The 18,221-nt window shown below is 42.2% G+C and overlaps 1 protein-coding gene across 3 annotated transcripts in view; it reads right to left on the reverse strand.

Moving 5' to 3' along the window:
* The window catches only part of CTNND2 (catenin delta 2), a 948,689-nt gene that overhangs the window by 415,903 nt on the left and 514,565 nt on the right, over positions 1–18,221 (reverse strand). For all 3 annotated transcript variants that reach the window (XM_054488747.1, XM_054488746.2, XM_063664666.1), the window contains one exon: positions 6,786–7,350. In XM_054488747.1, the coding sequence (XP_054344722.1) occupies positions 6,786–7,350 (565 nt within the window). The remainder of the gene's footprint in view (positions 1–6,785; positions 7,351–18,221) is intronic.

Genomic DNA, 18,221 nt, shown 5'->3' on the forward strand with positions numbered 1-18,221 from the left:
GAAATTCGATATGAAGGTAAGTGGAATAGAGGTGCGATATCAAATGAATTTACAAAAGAAATGTTTGATTACCATTTCTGTGAATTCCAGACCTGCAGGCAGATGAACGCTATTAGACTGGGCTTAGCATGTATAGAGGATGGAAGGACCTCATGTCTGCCTTCCTGAGAGGTGGGGAATTCCAGAGAGAGAGATGAGCTTGCACAAAGCCACTGAGATATGGATTCCCTACTATAACATGGGGTCCTGGAATTCCAGAGGGTAAGTGGCTGGCTGAATAACCGCTTTGTTGGTGGAAGCAGGAGATGGTTGGTGTGTGGAAATCAGCCTGCACTCCCCAAGTGTGCTGAGGTGTAGGATGGCAGAATGCACTATGCAGAAGGGAGACCCATATTGATTCTAAAGACAGCTGGGGCAGGCACCGGGTTCCTAATGCTTATGAGGAAGGGGCTGGAGCCCAGAGGCATGGCCAGCAGGGAAAGCAATGAGTCACTGTCGCTGGGAGAGTGCCCAGTTAGGTCTAGTTCGAAAGAACCCCCGGAAGCTCCAGTTGAGAGCAAGTCAGCCTTAACCACCTTTAAAAGGTTAAAGTTGATTGGTATCACAGGTTGATCATATTCTAATCAGTAAATGTACACTGGAATTTTTTTTTTTTTTAACTTTAAGTGACGGTGGGAAAATCTAAATATCTAGCACTAGAGTGAACAGAATGTTCATGAGAACTGCGCAATGCTTGTCCACGGCACGGGAAGATTAGCTTTCCAAAATGAACTGAAAGGAGCAGCAGGAGCCAGATATCACGTTGCATTTTGACCACATCCCAGGAGCTGTGGCCTAAACAAACTCGCTCATTACCCCAGTAGACTTCACATTTCCTTTGAGAACCTCACTGCAGAGATTGCAAAGCTTTCATCTAGGACTAGACTCTTTTTTTTCTCTTTCTTATATAAAGTGTACCTGGAAGCCTTAATCAGTCAGGGAATGGGTCTGAAATCTCTAAACAGTAAAGATTCAGCGTTCACAGTGCACGATCCACTCTAAATACTGAGTTCTATGTCCATTTGACTGGGGGACAAGTTAGACAGGCCTTGACCAAATTCCTCTCTATATTAGGTCAATTTTGATTTAAATCATTGGTTAAGAGTCTCCATTTCATTCATTTCAATTTTACCTCAAAATAAGCTTCTGATGTTTGACTTAACTTTAATGCATATCTACAACTCGTATTTCTTTTCAAAACAGGATTCATTTAGCTATAAATCCCGAAAGTGAAGGGATTATGTTATTTTCTTTGTAAAAGTGAACAAAAATTGGTACTGGTGAAGTTAAAGTCACACATTCAACAGGATGTCGACAGTTTTTTTAGATATTATTATTACTTTCTTTAAAATAATGAGTCACTTAAATAAGCTGAAAATTTATATTGCATTTCTACATCCTTCGTGTTTTTCTCCACTGACACAAAATTATACTACCTCTAACTATGCATCATGTACATTTAAGACTACAGAGATTCTGGGGTCAAAGCAACGTAGGTTCAAATCACATCCCTGTCATTTCTAGACAAGTAACTTTGGGCAAGGAGGTTATCATCCATAAGCTTCAATTTTTAAATCTGTAGAATGGGGGTAAAAATCATGCCTGCCTCATTAAGTTGTTGGAGACTACATGAGATGTATTAAAATAATACATTTAACTCTTAATTTATAAAAAATAAACTAAACAAACTTTGGGTCAGGAAAAAATATAAAAAGTAGGTTATGTTGCTAACTAGCCTTTTTTCTCAGCCATTTATAAGTGATAATTTTTGTATTGTCCCATTTCAAAACAAACGGGAAAGAGTTTTAAGAAGCAGTGAAGGACTACTTCAGTGGCTTCCAAAGTGATTCCCTGCTCATTTTTTCTTTGTAATTCCAGCCTCCACACACTTCCCAGAACAAAGTTTCTAACAAGCAAATATGACCATGTCAGTTGTCTGCTGGAAGGATAAAATGCTAAGTCCATTACGGTGGGATGCAGCAGCCTTATATCCCTCTGCGCCTTCATGTCTCACCACCCCTACCACTCTGTCTTTGCTCAAGAAACACTGAGCTGCTGGTTGTCTTCCCCTGCCTCCCCGTACCCCACACACACCCTCTCAACTCTGACTTTGTTCTGGCTACCGTTTCTTTCTAGTTGCTCCTTTACAGCTTTGCTCTGGGACCACCTCATCAAGGAAGCATGCCGGGTGCACACTGAACCCCACGGTAAGATGCTGCACTAGGATGCTCCCATAGTAACCAGCTTCTGTCTGACTCTGAACGGGGTTTAAAACTGTCCATTCTTGTGTCTGTTCTGAAACTAAGTCTCTTGAAACCAGGGGTTATGCTTCACTCATCTGCATATGCCCAACACAGACACTGACATGTTTTTGGATTCAATAAACCTGCTGTGTCTGAAGCAAAGATGGATGTCTTCTTCTTTGCACACCCAAGGTAGTGTGGTACGTATTACTAAATAATACCAGTTAACTTCCATTGAGCCAGAAAATGTGCTAGTACTTTACATATGTTACCTTATTTATGTGCAAAAGTACATGAATAGATACAATGGTGACCCTTTTATCAGGGAATAATTTTAAGCTGGTAAGCAACGAGCCTACCAGCCTTAGGGAGCTCCCCCAAGGCAGAGTTGGCTTTCCACTCAGGTAGCTCTATATGATAAAAGCAGATACGATTTTTTTTTTAATAAAAGAAATGAAATTTTTAAACCTATCCAGGGATCTTTGCGTTCTGATGACTTAACATCTGAGAAGTTACACTCTCTAGGTTGAATCTGAATTATGATGTTTTCCCAGAGAGTCAGAACTCTGAAATTTCTGGTCAGACATTCTAAGGTTTGGCTATCAGGAAGATCCAGTGCAAACTGTGAATGTGTGTTTCCTTACCAAGTGCCCACTGCAGTCAATGACCCGAAACCCTCAGATAGAAATTCTAATTTCTGGAAATGTTTATAGCGAAACAAGAAAAACTTGAAAAACTCTAACCTGCATGTATTCCACTTTCTACTGGCTATGTGCACTTTGATTCTGAAAGATATCACCTCTGCAAAACCAAGATCTTAGCATTTACCAGAACTACTCCCAGACCACCCGGTCCCTCTGCAGCCCACTCCCTCTCAATCGAGGGTGACTCCATTATTCTGGTTGTTGCGTGGGTGGTATCCTTGAGTTCTTTTTCTCTTACCTTCATCACCTAGTGCATGAGAAAATCTCAGTGGCTACACCTTATATATACATCCAGAACTATAATACCCTCTTCCATAACGTCCAATGCTTCCATCTTAACCCAAACCATAATCACCTCTTGCTTAAATTACTGCAATCACCTCCCAACTGACATTCTTGCTTTTGCCTTTAATCCTGATAGTCTGTTCTCCAAATGGCAGCCGAAGTAACCCTGTTACAAACTACATCAGAATGCATTACTCCTCTGCCCAAATCCTCAATGGTGCCCATGGGTTTAGCAAAGGAAGCAGCATCAAGTTCTCCACAAGACATACAAGGCCTCTCAGACTTGGCTTTCCACTCCCACTTTGCTAACCTCAAGTCATGTGTTTGCTCTTGTTCTCTCTGATTAACCCCCCTGGTCTCCTTGCTACTCAGCAAACATATCAGACACACCCCCATTTATAAGCCCTTTAACTTGCTGTTCCTCCTGCTTAGAAAACCTTCTGCCCAGATAGTCATAGGGCCAGCTCACTCACCTATGTCAGGACAGATTCAAAGTTACCTTCTGTATAAGTACTGTGTACTAATTAATGGCATCACTGGAATCTAAAAGACAAACTACTGGGGGCCGGGCTCAGTGGCTCACGCCTGTAATCCCAGCACTTTGGGAGGCCAAGGTGAGCAGATCACGAGGTCAGGAGATTGAGACCATCTTGGCTAACATGGTGAAACCTCCTCTCTACTAAAAATACAAAAAATTAGCCAGGCGTGGTGGCAGGCGCCTGTAGCCCCAGCTGCTCAGGAGGCTGAGGCAGGAGAATGGCGTAAACCTGGGAGGCGGAGCTGGTAGTGAGCCGAGATCACGCCACGGCACTCTAGCCTGGGCGATAGAGCGAGACTCCGTCTCAAAAAAACAAAAAAACAAAACAAAACAAAACAAAACTATTGGGTACTATGCTCAGTACCTGGGTGACAGGATCAACTGTACCTCAAACCTCAGCATCATGCAATATACCCAGCTAACAAACCCAGAGAGGTACCCCCTGAATCTAAAATAAAAGTTGGAAATTATATATTAAAAAGTCACTTCCTAACTAGAGCCTTCCCTGGCCATCTATCATAAGTATTTTGATAATTTTCTGTCTTCCTCATTTGAAACAAGGCCAGGAATTTTGGCTGATTTTTTATCCCTAGGATCTAAATCAATGGCAGTATATAAAAGGTGCTTGAAAGTAATTATTGAAGGTGGCTAGGTGCGGTGGCTAAGGCCTGTAATCCTAGCATTTTGGGAGGCCAAAGCGAGCAGATCACTTGAGGTCAGGAGGTTGAGACTGGCCTGGCCCACATGGTGAAACCCAGTCTCTACAAAATATACAAAAATTAGCCAGGCGTAGGGGCAGGTGCCTGTAATCCCAGCTATCGGGAGGTTGAGGCGGGAGAATCACTTGAACCCAGGAGATGGATGTTGCAGTGAGCCGAGATCGCACCACTGCACTCCAGCCTGGGCAACCGACAGAGTGAGACTCTGTGTATGTGTGTGTGTGTGTGTGTGTGTGTGTAGAATGATGAATTAGTGAAAGTCACTACCTATCCTGTATCCACCCTTCCTAGTCATCAGTGACAAATCTCTAAAATCACAATCCCAAAATTCCAAAAGCTGTTTTGCCATCTTGACCTAACTGTGCTCTTACAACTAGCAAACCAAGTAGCTCCCAACTTCACAGTGCCTCGAATGGTATCAAGCACACAAAATCAGGCATGGGGGTCTTGGAGTTCCAATATTCCTAACTTCTCAGAAGCATTGAGTTTGTCCCTTATACCTTCCCTGGGCCATAGTTTGCAACCTAAGTGCAACACAATCTATTTTTACAATGTACTTTTACTACCCCTTCTTAGATGCAATGATAGAAGGAGCTGTTGGCTCTATTCAGCTCCATTCACCCTCCCCTAACCTCTCCACAGGTATATTCAGCCATGTGGCCACACTCTTGATTGCTACTGAAATGATAAACTAGAACATGAAAAGTCTACACAAATCACCCGTGGGAGAAAGAACTGGAAGCTAAGACTCCTGATTTCTTTCATGAGGTAAGTGTAAGGAATGAAATGGCCTCTAGTAGGACGCCTGGACTCCCTGTGCCTCAGTCTCCTCTTCTCTGTGGTGGTGCGCATGGCTGAGAAGGGTGTCATGGAGTCTCGTAAGAACTCCACCTATCTCCCCCTTCTTGACATGATCTGGTAACTTATTTTACAAAATCATATACATGAAGTTTCAGTACATGTTCACTCACCCCCTTTTCTAAGCAGATCGCTACTCCTGAGTCCCTACAGCATAAAGATTTTGGTACACACGCTGGGTTGGTACTAATAATTGTCTACCTCAAAAATTTTATTTAAGAGAGAGAGGCAGTGAGTGAGAGAATATTTTCATTTCAGTAAACGTAGCTAGCATAATTTTGTGGACAGCGGCACCCCAGCCTACATCCTGCTAGGCCAGGCCAGTCCACACTGGCAATTACTGTGCTGAATTAAAGAAGCCTTTGGCCACCTGCCTCATGCAATGCAACAAGTTCCTTTTTTAAGTCCTATTTATCTTCACAGTCATCTATTTGTGTCAAGAAAGGAAGCATATGAGCACAGCATCTGTTACTAGAGTGACACAATTACCAAATACTTCTGTAAGGGAAAAAAAATTCACAATAAATCCGGGTTAGTTGTCAGGTGTTTCAGAAGACAAAACATTAGTCTTTCAATCATGGTGTCTTGTTTAAGCTGAGCATATGGTACTAACAGCAGAGAGGCACCAGCGCAGCCTGGTCGCTGACGGGCATAACGACCACAGAAATGTCACCTCCTCTAAATTGGCAGAGGAAAGCAGGTTTCTCTCCCCAAGCCCAGCCCCTCACTCCCTGTAATAAAGCAGGTACAAATTCAATGGACTTCATCATTGCTAACTTTGTCCCAAATGTTAGGACCCAAGTACATCCAATGACAGGTATGGGAGAGTCCTTTAGTTTTCCCAATAACTAATTTAGCAAAGATGTAAATAAATTCAAGTCAAAACAAAAGGGTAATAATTCAAGGCAATTCATTATTAATTATTTCCCCACTACTATTGAAAACTATGTAAGCTGAACGTCTAATTTGAGAAAATCCCTTACTTTTTCCACAATGAAATGTAGACAACTGAAGTTGACCTTGTCAATATTGCAACTGTTACTTGTTTTGCTTTTTTCTGGATATCATCAACAGTCTATGGGATGCTTTCCTAAATGTGTCTCACTTTTATGAGTTAGTCTTTAGACTGGGGAGAGGGCAGAGAGAGAAGAGAGGAGAGAAGAGAGTGATATAGGTGTTAGAGATTGAGACACCACATTACTCCCGAAAAGAAGTCACTGACAAACTGTAGGGAAGATACTGACTTGTTCCAGGGAAGCCCTGGCGTTCTCTATCTCCTGCCACTACTGCAACCTGGCAGACAGCGCGCCCGGCTTCGCTTCTGCTCAAGCCGGGCTGCTGCTTCTGCGCCCCCGCCACGCGCCCAGGTGAGCCGCGCCAGGTGGCAGCGAGCCTTTACCTGCCAGGCTGCCCGGCCTCTGGAGGGTGGCCGTGGCATACAGCTCCTGCGAGTGCTTGCTGTACTGCTCGGACGCGTGGACCAGGCGCTTGGTGGGCGACAGGGTGGCGTACGTGCCGATGGTGGAGCTCAGCTGGTGGATGGGCGAGGAGGAGATGGTGGACTGCACGGTGGGGGGCGAGGTCACGCGGATCGGGGACAGGCCGGCCGAGGACACGACGATGTTGATGGGCGAGCTGGTGCTGTAGGACTTGGCCAGGCGGCTGGGCGACTGCTTGGGCGAGGAGCCGCGCGGCGCGGCGTAGGTGGCGCCCTCGGGGGCCGAGCCGCCGCGCTGCAGCTTGGTGGGCGAACCGCCCTGGGGCGCGGCCAGCGGGGAGCCCCCGCGCGGCGGCGCGGGCAGCGTGGAGCTGGAGTAGTAGAGCGCGGCGGCGGCAGCGGCGGGCGGCGCGTCGGGCAGGTGGAAGGCGCTGCCTAGGCTGGGCGCGAACGGCTCCCGCGGCGGCGGCGGCGGCGGCGGCGCGGGCTCGGGCCCCGCCAGGTGGCCGGCGCGGCTGGTCGTGCCCTGTGCCCGGGAGAGGAGAGAACACGCGCACTTAGCGAGGGAGAAGCACACGGCCCACCCGGCCCAGCCCGGCCCCGAGAGCAGAGGCACACCGGGGATGCCGCGGGCGCCCGGCGGCTCTGCGATCCCAGCTGCGCTCGGGGCGGTATGCGAACCTGTGCCCCGAACTCTCCTGGGGCGGATTTCTTGTCCGGACACTGGCACAGGCCAGCTGACTACTGGAGGGAAGTCACCTTTGACAAATAAGACCTGTGTTTGCTTACATATCGATGTTATTTCGGGAATAGCAGAAGCATCGCATTTAGTCACATAAAGATTTTTAAAGGCCCCCCCCGACAGGGCAATCACGATCTGCTCGTTTTAATGAAAAATTCGGGCAGTAAATCTTTTTCTGTCCCCCACTCCCCACCCTTGCCCCAGGTCGTTTCATTAGATACACTTTCTACCTCCGAGATTGGCCGAGTTACATACTTATCTGGAGAACATCAAGAATAAACATACTTCTTACAGTTTATTCTGTTGCTATTGTCGCGTTGATTCTTCTTTTTGGACAATGAAAAGTTAAACGGAGGGAAAAATATTAAGTCAGAATGAATTCGCTTCGTCTTTTCAGCATTAAAAAAATTCTAGAGGAATTAGAGCAATTGGAAATAAGAACGCTAAAAAAGCCTCCCTTTTCTAGATTTTAACACTGGGCTCCCAATCTTTCGGCATCTTTCTCTCTCTAGCTCCCTTTAAGAGCCCCCTGCAGCTGTGTCTTCAAATTGAAAGCCATTCGCCTCTCATTTATTTACAAGAACACAAAAGACAACAAGGGCTGGGGAGGAGCTGGAGAGACAGTTGGAGGGGAAAGCACTTTCCTTGAATCTTGTCCAGAGACAAATTTGCATTCGAATGAAAACACTACATTGTCAACCACTTCTGGGCAGGAGGTCTCAGATCTTCCAGGCTTTCCCGGGGGAGCAGAGAGGATTTTGAGAGCCTGCTGGTGTGAAAAGGGAGTAGGATTTTACACAGAGTTGGAGAGAAGCTGGGAAGGAGGGATTGAAATGAGGGGTGGAGGTGAGTGGGGAGGAGGACTCCAGAGAGATGGAGGGAAGGGAGGAAGAGAAGATTGAACAGATGCTAGCCATTAAAAGTTTCAATTATGCCTCTCTACCCGTTTTGGAATGGCAATTGGCAAATAATAGACTGGGCACTTTCACTGCACATACACAGGCATTCCAAATTTTATCTGGGATGTCAAGTTCATATGCAGATCTGAGGGAGTTAATTGAGCAACATCAAAATTCTCTATTAGGAGCAGCCTGGCATAGGAGGTAAACACTTTGGCGAGAGACTTTCTCTATGCAGAGTGTGTGTATGTGTATGCGTATGTATTTATGTACGGTGTATATATTTTAAATAGTCTCATACACACATGCAATCCATAAAGCAATTATTTTAATGTTAAGAGTGAAAGTAAAATGTAAGCTCCATGAGTTTGTTCAATGATGTGTCCCCAGCAACTAGAACAGGGTCTGATTCCTAGCAGAGACTCCAGGAATATTTGCGGAATGGTTCCTCAAGTTAGTCTCAAGGCTATGAGGGTCTTATATATGGAGGATGGGGGACAAACACTACAGATGTGGGTGTGCTTATTCCGAGCCCCAGAGAAATAGTCCAGCTTCATCCAGAGTCATTGAGGGGGTGGCTTTGATGCAATTTTGCTTCTCTCCCAGTGGCAGCTCTGAGCATGCAACATGTATTAAACAGATTAGGCTTCTCAAATCTAGCTGTATATTATAATCTCCAGGGGTGCTTTTAAAAAAAATCTCAATACTCATGACTTACCATTGCCATTTAATTCAGTATCCCTGAAGGTGAGACCATATATCAGTTTTTTTTTGGAAGCTCAGGAGGTGATTTCACTGTGCAACCAAGTATGAGTCCCACGTCCCCCTAGAGCAGTGGTGTTCAAAGGGAGGTCCCTGTTCCCGCAGCTGCAGCATCATTGTGGATGGTCTTTTCAGCATTAAAAAAAAAAAAAATCTAGAGGAATCAGAGCAATCAGAATCATACCCCACCATAAACTGAACAAACTCTGGGGGAGGGGCCGAGGGATCTGGGTTTTAACCAGTACTCTGGGTGATTATGGTGCTGGTCAAAGTTTGCCAACACTGCTCCAGAAGACACTTGCATTTGGAGGGTGCAGAGTGGGCCCCAGAGTCTGCATTTCTAGCAGTCTCCCAGAGCAGGCAGATGCTGCTGCTCTGAGAACTACCACTAAGCTGCAGACATTTTTCTTCTGAAGCTCTGCTGGGGTTCCATCAACTGGGGCCTGAGCAACACTCAGCCACGCAGAACACAGCGGCAAGTGATGGAAAAGCATCCGACAAAAATTTCTGAAAACCCTTCCCACAGGAACAAAATGAGAAGAAAGAACCCTTTCTCTAAGGTTTCAGGAGCACTCTCTGCTCCCTGTTTACAACAAAACAAAAACTTTTTGTTATGTCTTGGCTATGTAGCATTAATAAAACAACCTTAGAGTACACTAATGATGCCATTACCAAATAGCATAATTTTTAAATAAATACTAACTAAAGCATACCAGTGTAAATGAGAATATTAAGTCAGTATTCATTCTAATATTTAAATATTATAACAACATGTATCCTGTGAAAACCTTAATACTTTTTACAAATATTTTATTTTTCTTGTAATCTGTCAAAACATCTAGTCTCAGGTGTACTAAGTGCTGAATATGACTGTCCCTTATGTTTTCTTAAATGTACCCCAAATCTGTAGAAGTCTTGAGAACTGCCACATGAGCTGTAGACATTTTGACAAGCTACGGCAACCAATTTGAAAGTCTTTTAGATATTATAGGATCTTGGTAAAATTGTGCTAATAATTTTGGCATGAAAAAAGGAAAAGTATAAACAATAAAATTTGATATACTGTTTAACATAGTAAGTGGTATTGTCCACTATGTACTAAAATGCACTTCCAAAAAAGCCTCCTGAATCCATTTGCGTAAGAAGCCATCATCAACTAGAGCACCTTCTCAGGAGCACCAGCTACACTGGTGAGTTACCAGCAATGCTTTCTACAACGCAGAGAATGTTCTCAATCTGTACTGCTCAGTATGGCACCGCTGAACACATGGGTTGATTGACAGCTTGAAATGTGGCTAATCAGCTGAGGAACTTCAGTACACACTTAACTTTAATTAAGTTAAACAGCCACATGTGACTAGTGGCCACCTTCTTGGACAGCACAGTTGTCTAAGCCCCTCTGCAGTTTACAATAAATAAACCAGGGGTGCTATACTCCATTTCAATGGCTTATAGAGTAATAAATGCCTAAGAACTATTCTTTGGTTAAACAGAGAAATTTGTTTTGTAGCATCATTTGAATAAAAACAAAATTTGGGGGAGCCTCTTTTCACCCTTGTGCTTATGTTTTCTTTCATTACCGATTTGATTTAGTAACTCTTTGTCAGTTAAGGATACCTGAGGCTGTCATTCAAGCCAGCTACACAATCATAGGATAGTTTATTACTACCCATCGTTGCATTAGAAATAATCGAAACACATTTCAACACATACAGAATTGTATTCACTTTAGTGTCATAAGAGTTCAATTCTACCTTAAAAGTATGTTAGCACTATAAAGCTGCAAATCTGATTTTAAAGTTAGAATTCAAGTAAAGTTTCATTTTCCTTTTTTAAACTAAAGATTACTACATACTGCTTCCCTGGAGATATTTGGAAATGTGTGTGTACATGCAAAGACAGTTGAAATAATTTTTTATTGATGTGTGACTCTGAAAATAAAAATAATGATATAACAAATTTAGATATACTTGGAATAGATTGGGCCCCATCCTTGGTCACACCATCTAGGCTGTTGGCAGAGACAATTCTTGACTCTGTCTTTATTCTCAGCTCTTTGGATCAGTCTCAGCCTGGAGGGCAACTTTATTTGTCTTTCCCACTCCTTCAAAATGAGGAACCCATTTATGAGAAATGGACAAGGAAGCAGAATGTTCACAGATAAACAACCCCATCAAGGAGATGTTCTGATTCAACAGTTTCTGATAGGCAGAGTATGGCGCACATTAAGTGTAGTTCAGTTCTTGTTTCCCTTATGGGAAATTTTTCAAGAAAAATATGGAACATTAACTCATCAAAACTATTACAAATTATTTTATCTGTATACATATGTCTCAGATGGGTCAGATTTAGGATATATTCAGTGTCACAATTTTTACATCACATGGTGTGTGCGTGTGTGTGTACTTAGTGGTATACTGAGGCCTCTTGTGTAATTATAGATGCATTTATACCTATTTTATAGAACTGTTTAAGGGGAGGATGTATTTACAAAATACAGTAGAAAAAATATTGAAATGGGAAGTTAGGGAATATGTACATTATTCCAACAGCCATTAATGAACAGTACTCAAGTTTGATGCATTAATTTACTCACTGACTCAATAAACCATTAACAAGAGCCTACTACAGTCTGGGCATCCCTACTCTGAAAATCCAAAATCTGAAATCCAAAAATCCCAAACATTTTGAGCACTGACATGAATGTCACAGTAGAAAATTCTATACCTGACATCTTTGCTTTCTGATGGTTTAATGTACATAAACTTTGTTTCATGTACAACATTATTTAAAATGTCATATAAACTTACCTTCAGGCTATGAGTTATGTATGAAATATAAATGAATTTTGTCTTTAGACTGGGGGGGAGTCCCATCCCCAAGAAATCTCATTATGGATATGCAAGTATTCTAAAATCGCCCCCCCAAAAATCTGAAATCCAAAACACTTCTGATCCCCTGCATTTCAAACAAGGGATGCTCGACCTGTCTACACCACGTACAAATGAGGAGTTTGTTTTTGAAGAGCCCTCAACAATTCCCTTATACGGAGTATTTTACTTTGATGTTATTTTGGAGATCTATCGATGGTGTATTTTTGTTTGTATGGAATACTGTCTGGCTCACAATTAAGACACTGTTCTTTGGGGGAGTAGGAGCCCCTAAGAATACGGCACTCTTAAACCAGAAAGTGGCACTGGTCTTAGTGCCGAGCACATTTGCTTCCAGATTCTTTCACGCTGAATCTTCTATGGAGGGAGTAGGAATGGCAGAGGAGTCATAAGGGGACAATTCTCAGAACTGGAAAATTTATTCAATCCTCATTTTTTGGGGATCTGGCAGTGCAAACAAAACAAAACAAATCCCCTCAATGCTTATATCCAGTTAACAAGAGACTTGACGGCCTGTAATCTCTAAGGAATCTTGACTTCTAATCATGAGTAAGCCCTGTCACTAAGCAAAAGCACATTTTATAAAGCAGGCTCATGATTTATGAGCAGTCCTGTGAAGATGCATTTAGACCTGCCAAGTTTTCTTAAATTGCCAGCAAGGCCCCCAGTTCTGGGACAGGAGGCCTATTTGCCCAGGATGCTGGGCAGCCGGGCCGACAGTGTCAGGAATGGAGAACTGGAGCCCCGTTTTGTGGCTTCCCTGAGTCCAGCTTAACGGGATCAGCAGTCTGCTCCCCCATTCACTGTATTCATCCCTTTCTGTTTTCCTGGGATTACAATCAGACTGGCAAACCTAGTTACTAATGATGTCTTCCTTTTCCAGATAATATTGGCTGGTCGCACCTAAGGTCTCCGCAGGGAGCAGTGCGCCCAGGCAAGCACAGGGTTATGACAGGTGCAGCTGGGGAGCACATTCAAAGGAAGGCGCAGGCCACAGGGCCAGGGCCACAGAGGAGTCAAGATGTGAATGTGGCTACGGACTGGGGGAGGAAGACATTGGAGCTGGTGTGTGAAGAAGATGTCTCAATGCAGAGTGGTTTAAGTTGTGAGAAGGCCAAGAGAAAGTCAAAGCAATGACAAAATGTACTCCTTCAGTGAGTTAAGAAAGGCAGGATCAATCCTGCGTAACAAAAAACAGGGCATGGCTTAAAGATGACATATTCAAAGAAGTCTGTTTCTACTGACAGCACTCTGGTAAGGTAAATGAGTCATACCAGCTCTGTGCTGCTGATTAACAGTTTTGAGAAATTGTTGCACTTTCCTAGTGTAAGTTTGTCTAGAGCTTTGGGCTTGCGCACAAAGACAGACAAGGCGATTTACTCTCACAATTCTGAAACATGAAGAAATCACCAACTCCAAAATGCTTACGGTCATATTTAGTACTATATGAAATGTTCCTATAACATAGTGCAAGGAAAACAAATCTACATCCCCAAATAAGTTGTGTGCCTTGAACTTACTCCCTGGGATGTAATGAATTTGCTTGAGCATGCACACCATCGCTCAAAAACTTTGAAAAGTGTTCTTTTCAAATCATCTTCCAAAGGAATGCCATTCTTTAATTCCAAAGGAAGAAAACTCTGGTACTGCCAGAAAAGTTTGATTTTGGCAATAACTAAATAAAATCATCCAGGGCCTTGTTTGATGATTCTCTTGAGGGGTGCTGGTTTTGGTAAAAGCTAATATGTAACATAAGAGAAGAGATAGCTTCTATGCACATTTTAAACGCCTTCCCCAAAGTCATCACCACTGGGATCATTACTGTTGGTGAGAAAAGAAGGGCTGGGTTTACCTGGTGGTGATGTCCCACTGACACTGAAGGGTGGTGTCCACAACAAACTGAACTGAAGTAACTGAAAATCCAAGGTACTTGGAAGAAATTCCTTTCCTCAGATGGGAACATCCAAATCAAAAGGACCATAAAAGCAACTATATCCCTGGAAAAAATAACAGAAACCACCCTTGCTGCTTTCTCTCTGCCCGATGGTCCCAAAATTATGGAGGAGGGGGAGAGAAAGAACAAGAGAGAAAGTGAGAGAGACAAATTTTGCAAACTATTTTGTCTCTGCCACTGCAGTTAGAAGGAGGTGGCAATGGATTCATTTTCCCCAGGTCTCTTAAGTCACAAGTGCAAACATGGTGACGTAGATTTTTGCATCCTTGAGTACTGATTTTTCCTTCCCTTTGACCTCCCTTTAATGAAAATTGATTAGGATTATTATCAGTAAATGTTCTGAAAAGTATTTCATATGGCCATTTCTGTGGTCTACCAGTGGAAAGAAAATAGAGAAGAAAGAAATAAAACAATGACGTAAGTATCTTATAAATTTATCTTGAAGAATACGTAAGGAGAGATTTCTTGATGGCAACTCTTTCTTAAAACCTACATGAGCACTGGCAAAAATATACTACACAGAACTTTATTTCAGCAAGAGGCTCATTTAATATAACTGCAATAGCCCAAATATTTGCTCAGAAGAGAAAATGTTACAGCAAAACACATATATACACCCTCCCTGCCACGAGCAAAGTTTCCATTATTGAAGCCAAACTAAATATACTTATTTTAGAAAGAGAAAACGGAGAGAAAAGATTTTAAAGCAAAGCAAAGAATAGGGATTCACAACAGAGAGTCATCCTAAAACTATCTTAAAAACAAATATTCTGCCACTTTCCTGCAAATATGCCAAGGAAAATATGTGAAAGAATATGAATTGTCTTCTAAATTTTGCATAATGTATACATTTATGTTAAAAATATGTCCGCAATTTTTGTGTTTTCCAAATTTATTAGTGACTTTTCTCTGCAGGTTTTACCTAACAACAACTTATTTCATAATTAAGCAAATGGGAGTGAAGTCATACTAGCTGTCTTTACCACCCTTTTTATTCAATGCTCAAGATATAGGTATTCACAGGGAACTTGCTCCTCCTTCAACTTCCCCTTTCCCTTGGCCTTCACATCCACTTGCCTGAGTGTGCACCAATAAGCAATGTTCCAAACACAATGAACACACTTCCTTCTGAAAGAAGTGAGCAGATGGTGTACTTATGATTATGATATAGCATTAATGAGGACTTTTAAGACATAAAAGTCAGCACAACATTCAATAGATAAGCCAGATCAAAAAGAAATGGAAATTTTGTTTCTCAAAAAGCGTATTGCTTTTCTAGAACACTTATCACTGTTCAGTTTTATTTTAGAGAACTATCATACAATTCTTAATTTCTTACAGCAAGCAGGCCATTTCCCTAAGATTGCGGTTGTGCACACTGTTCAATTCTATTGGAGATTATGCAAAGATTTTGAAATCTTTAGGCTTGTGTACTCCTTTGCCAGTGCTCTGTCTACAGATGTATATTTTTATATTTCTTGCATAGTTTTTTTGTTTGAGGGACAAAATGCTTGGTGAAACTATTTTTTGTTTGGACATGGGGTGAAACCAACATGTTTAGAGTTGGTTTTTGGCTCCTCTTTGCCAGAAGTTTTATATTTAGCATTTCATATAATCCAATGGAAATTTTATGTAAGTGGAAAAAGCCAACTTCTTTATCTTCTAGCCCACCCACAAACCATACAGAATAATTATAAAACATCAGGCTGGTGTTGGCAGAACCTGATGGATATCTGGTGAACCCTGAGTCAATTGTGAGGGATATGAAGGTAAGTCTTGCATTGTTCTCACTCTTGCAGCAGGGCAATCTAATAGGAAGAAGCAGACTTAAATGTAACTAACTATAGGATATCACTTATTATATGACAGAGTAATGTTTTTAACATATAAGGTAGATCATGTCGTTCCTCTGCTTGAAATTCTCTACTGGCTCCTTACTTCACTCCCAGTAAAAAATGGAATCCTACCAATGACTGAGTGGTTTCCCATCACCTCACAACTCCTGCAGTCCACTGTAGCCACCCTGGCATCCTTGCTGCTCTGTCAGCATGCCAGGCTGCCCCATCCAGGGGCCACAGCATTTGCTGTGCACAGGGAGCCATACAGCTTCCTACCTTTTCCTCCATGTCTTTGCCCAAAAGTCTCCTTGAGGTCCCTATCATGCTGCACTCCCCCATGCACTTTGGATCTTGCTTACCCTAGTCTGTATACATTTCCTTCCCATAGAAACCATCATTTTCTAATGTACTGTGCAATTTACTTATTTGCTGTGTTGATTTTCTGAGTCTCCATCCCTGATGCTAGAATAGAAGTTCCTTGAGGACTGGGATCATGTCTACTTTCTTTACTTCTCCATCCCAAGCACATAGGCTCCTGGCATCAACTGGCACATGATAAACATCTTGAATGCATCAAAGAATAACCTAGACACACAAAGGTGAAGGTTGACCTGGAAGAAGAAGGGGTCTCTGGAGGGGTGACCTACACAACTTATTTAGAGGCTGGGGCAGGAGCTTGCAGGATAGCTGAGCAGAGTGCTGGCAGTGGGGAAAGGATATCTATAAATCAGCTCAGGTCACTTTCTAGAATGGCCTTGGGGTCTGATGGGAAGGGTAGTCCACTCTCTCTCCTCTGGACCAGCTCCATGAACTCATCCTAAGTCTCAGAAGAATGATTTTAAAGAATAACGTCACAGAACAAATATTTTATGGCAATTTGGGTGGCTTACAGTTTGAGTTTTGGGCTGATGAGTTGGGGCAATGCGGGTTACACACATATCATCAGGGCCTGTTGTAGATCCTGGTGATGATCACTGAATAAGCATTTATTATGCTGAATAGAGATTTTTAAATACTGAAATTAGAATCTTTGAGCTTTTATAATACTCCTTTGAAATTACATTTAAACTTATGAACCAGATAAAAAATTATTGCTTTACTTTAGAATTACACAGTTTTTTAGACCAAAAAATAGAGTATTTTTGTTTTGATTGATCATTGACCATACTCACTTGGTCTGACATCTGTTAGCCATCGTTTGAATTATATTAGGCATTGTGGCAATTTATTATTACAGGATATTGTAAAAATTAACCTAGGCTTGAAGGAGTAAGATTTAACACTGATCAGAATTTTGAAAAGAAAAGTATCACACCACTCAAATAGAGGGATCTGAACAATAGTGTCATTATTGGAATGGAATGTGGCCCCCCTTCTCTCAAGGGTATAACACTAAAAGCAGAGTGAAAATGCTGTCTTATTTGTTGAACGTTTCTCTGACATTACATTGAAGTCACAGGTGCTACAAAACGCTACAGAATATTCAATAAGCATGCCTTTCATACTTCAGCACACAGCTAAAGTAAATTATAGTACCAATATCTACCACTGAGTTAAATAAATCAGAGTTCAGATATTCCACAATGGTTTCCCTTCTGTTAGTAGAGTGAATTAGAACATTTCAACTCCTGGTTTGATTATTCAGACTTGTGCATCCTACCCACTGCCAGGTAAGTGAGTCTACCAGTAACCTTTGCCTCAAACTTAAGTTATATCTTTGAACATCTACATTTATCAATGTCTTCAAACTATAACTCTGATGACTTCAGATACAGAGCTTTGATATCTTTATAACTTAGTAACCCTTTCTAATTAAACTTTAAAGCAACTTTGAATGTGGGTGGAGGGACAGGCCCTTTATCCCAATGGAATGTCTTATCAGTTCCTCTTACCCACATTCCTATCATTCAGCATTGTGAGAAGGTAAAACTTACAAAGCCACTGATGAACAAGGATGTTGCTTGAAGAAGGTAATCATATTTTAAAAATTGTTTCTGGCACAATAATTTAATGTTAGTAGTGGAAATCCAAAAAACTTTCAGCTCCTGCTTCAATAATGTGAATGTCACATAAATGAACACATAGTAGTGCCTGCACCAGGCTGTTAACCCTCTTTGCCTCTCACCTCTGCATTCATTTCTTGGGGCCATGTGGCCTGCCAGGTGCTCCTGATACAATTATGAAAAAAGTTCTGACCTCAAGTAGCTTTCAGTTTAGTTAGAGGAATGCCTGGATGGATAACATCAATACATTGGTGAAAGAGATGGGCTCAGGGGTTACAGAGCCAGTGGTGCATAGTGAGCATTTCAGA

Source organism: Pongo pygmaeus, chromosome 4, assembly GCF_028885625.2.
Source record: "Pongo pygmaeus isolate AG05252 chromosome 4, NHGRI_mPonPyg2-v2.0_pri, whole genome shotgun sequence".
Taxonomy (NCBI): Eukaryota; Metazoa; Chordata; class Mammalia; order Primates; family Hominidae; genus Pongo; species Pongo pygmaeus.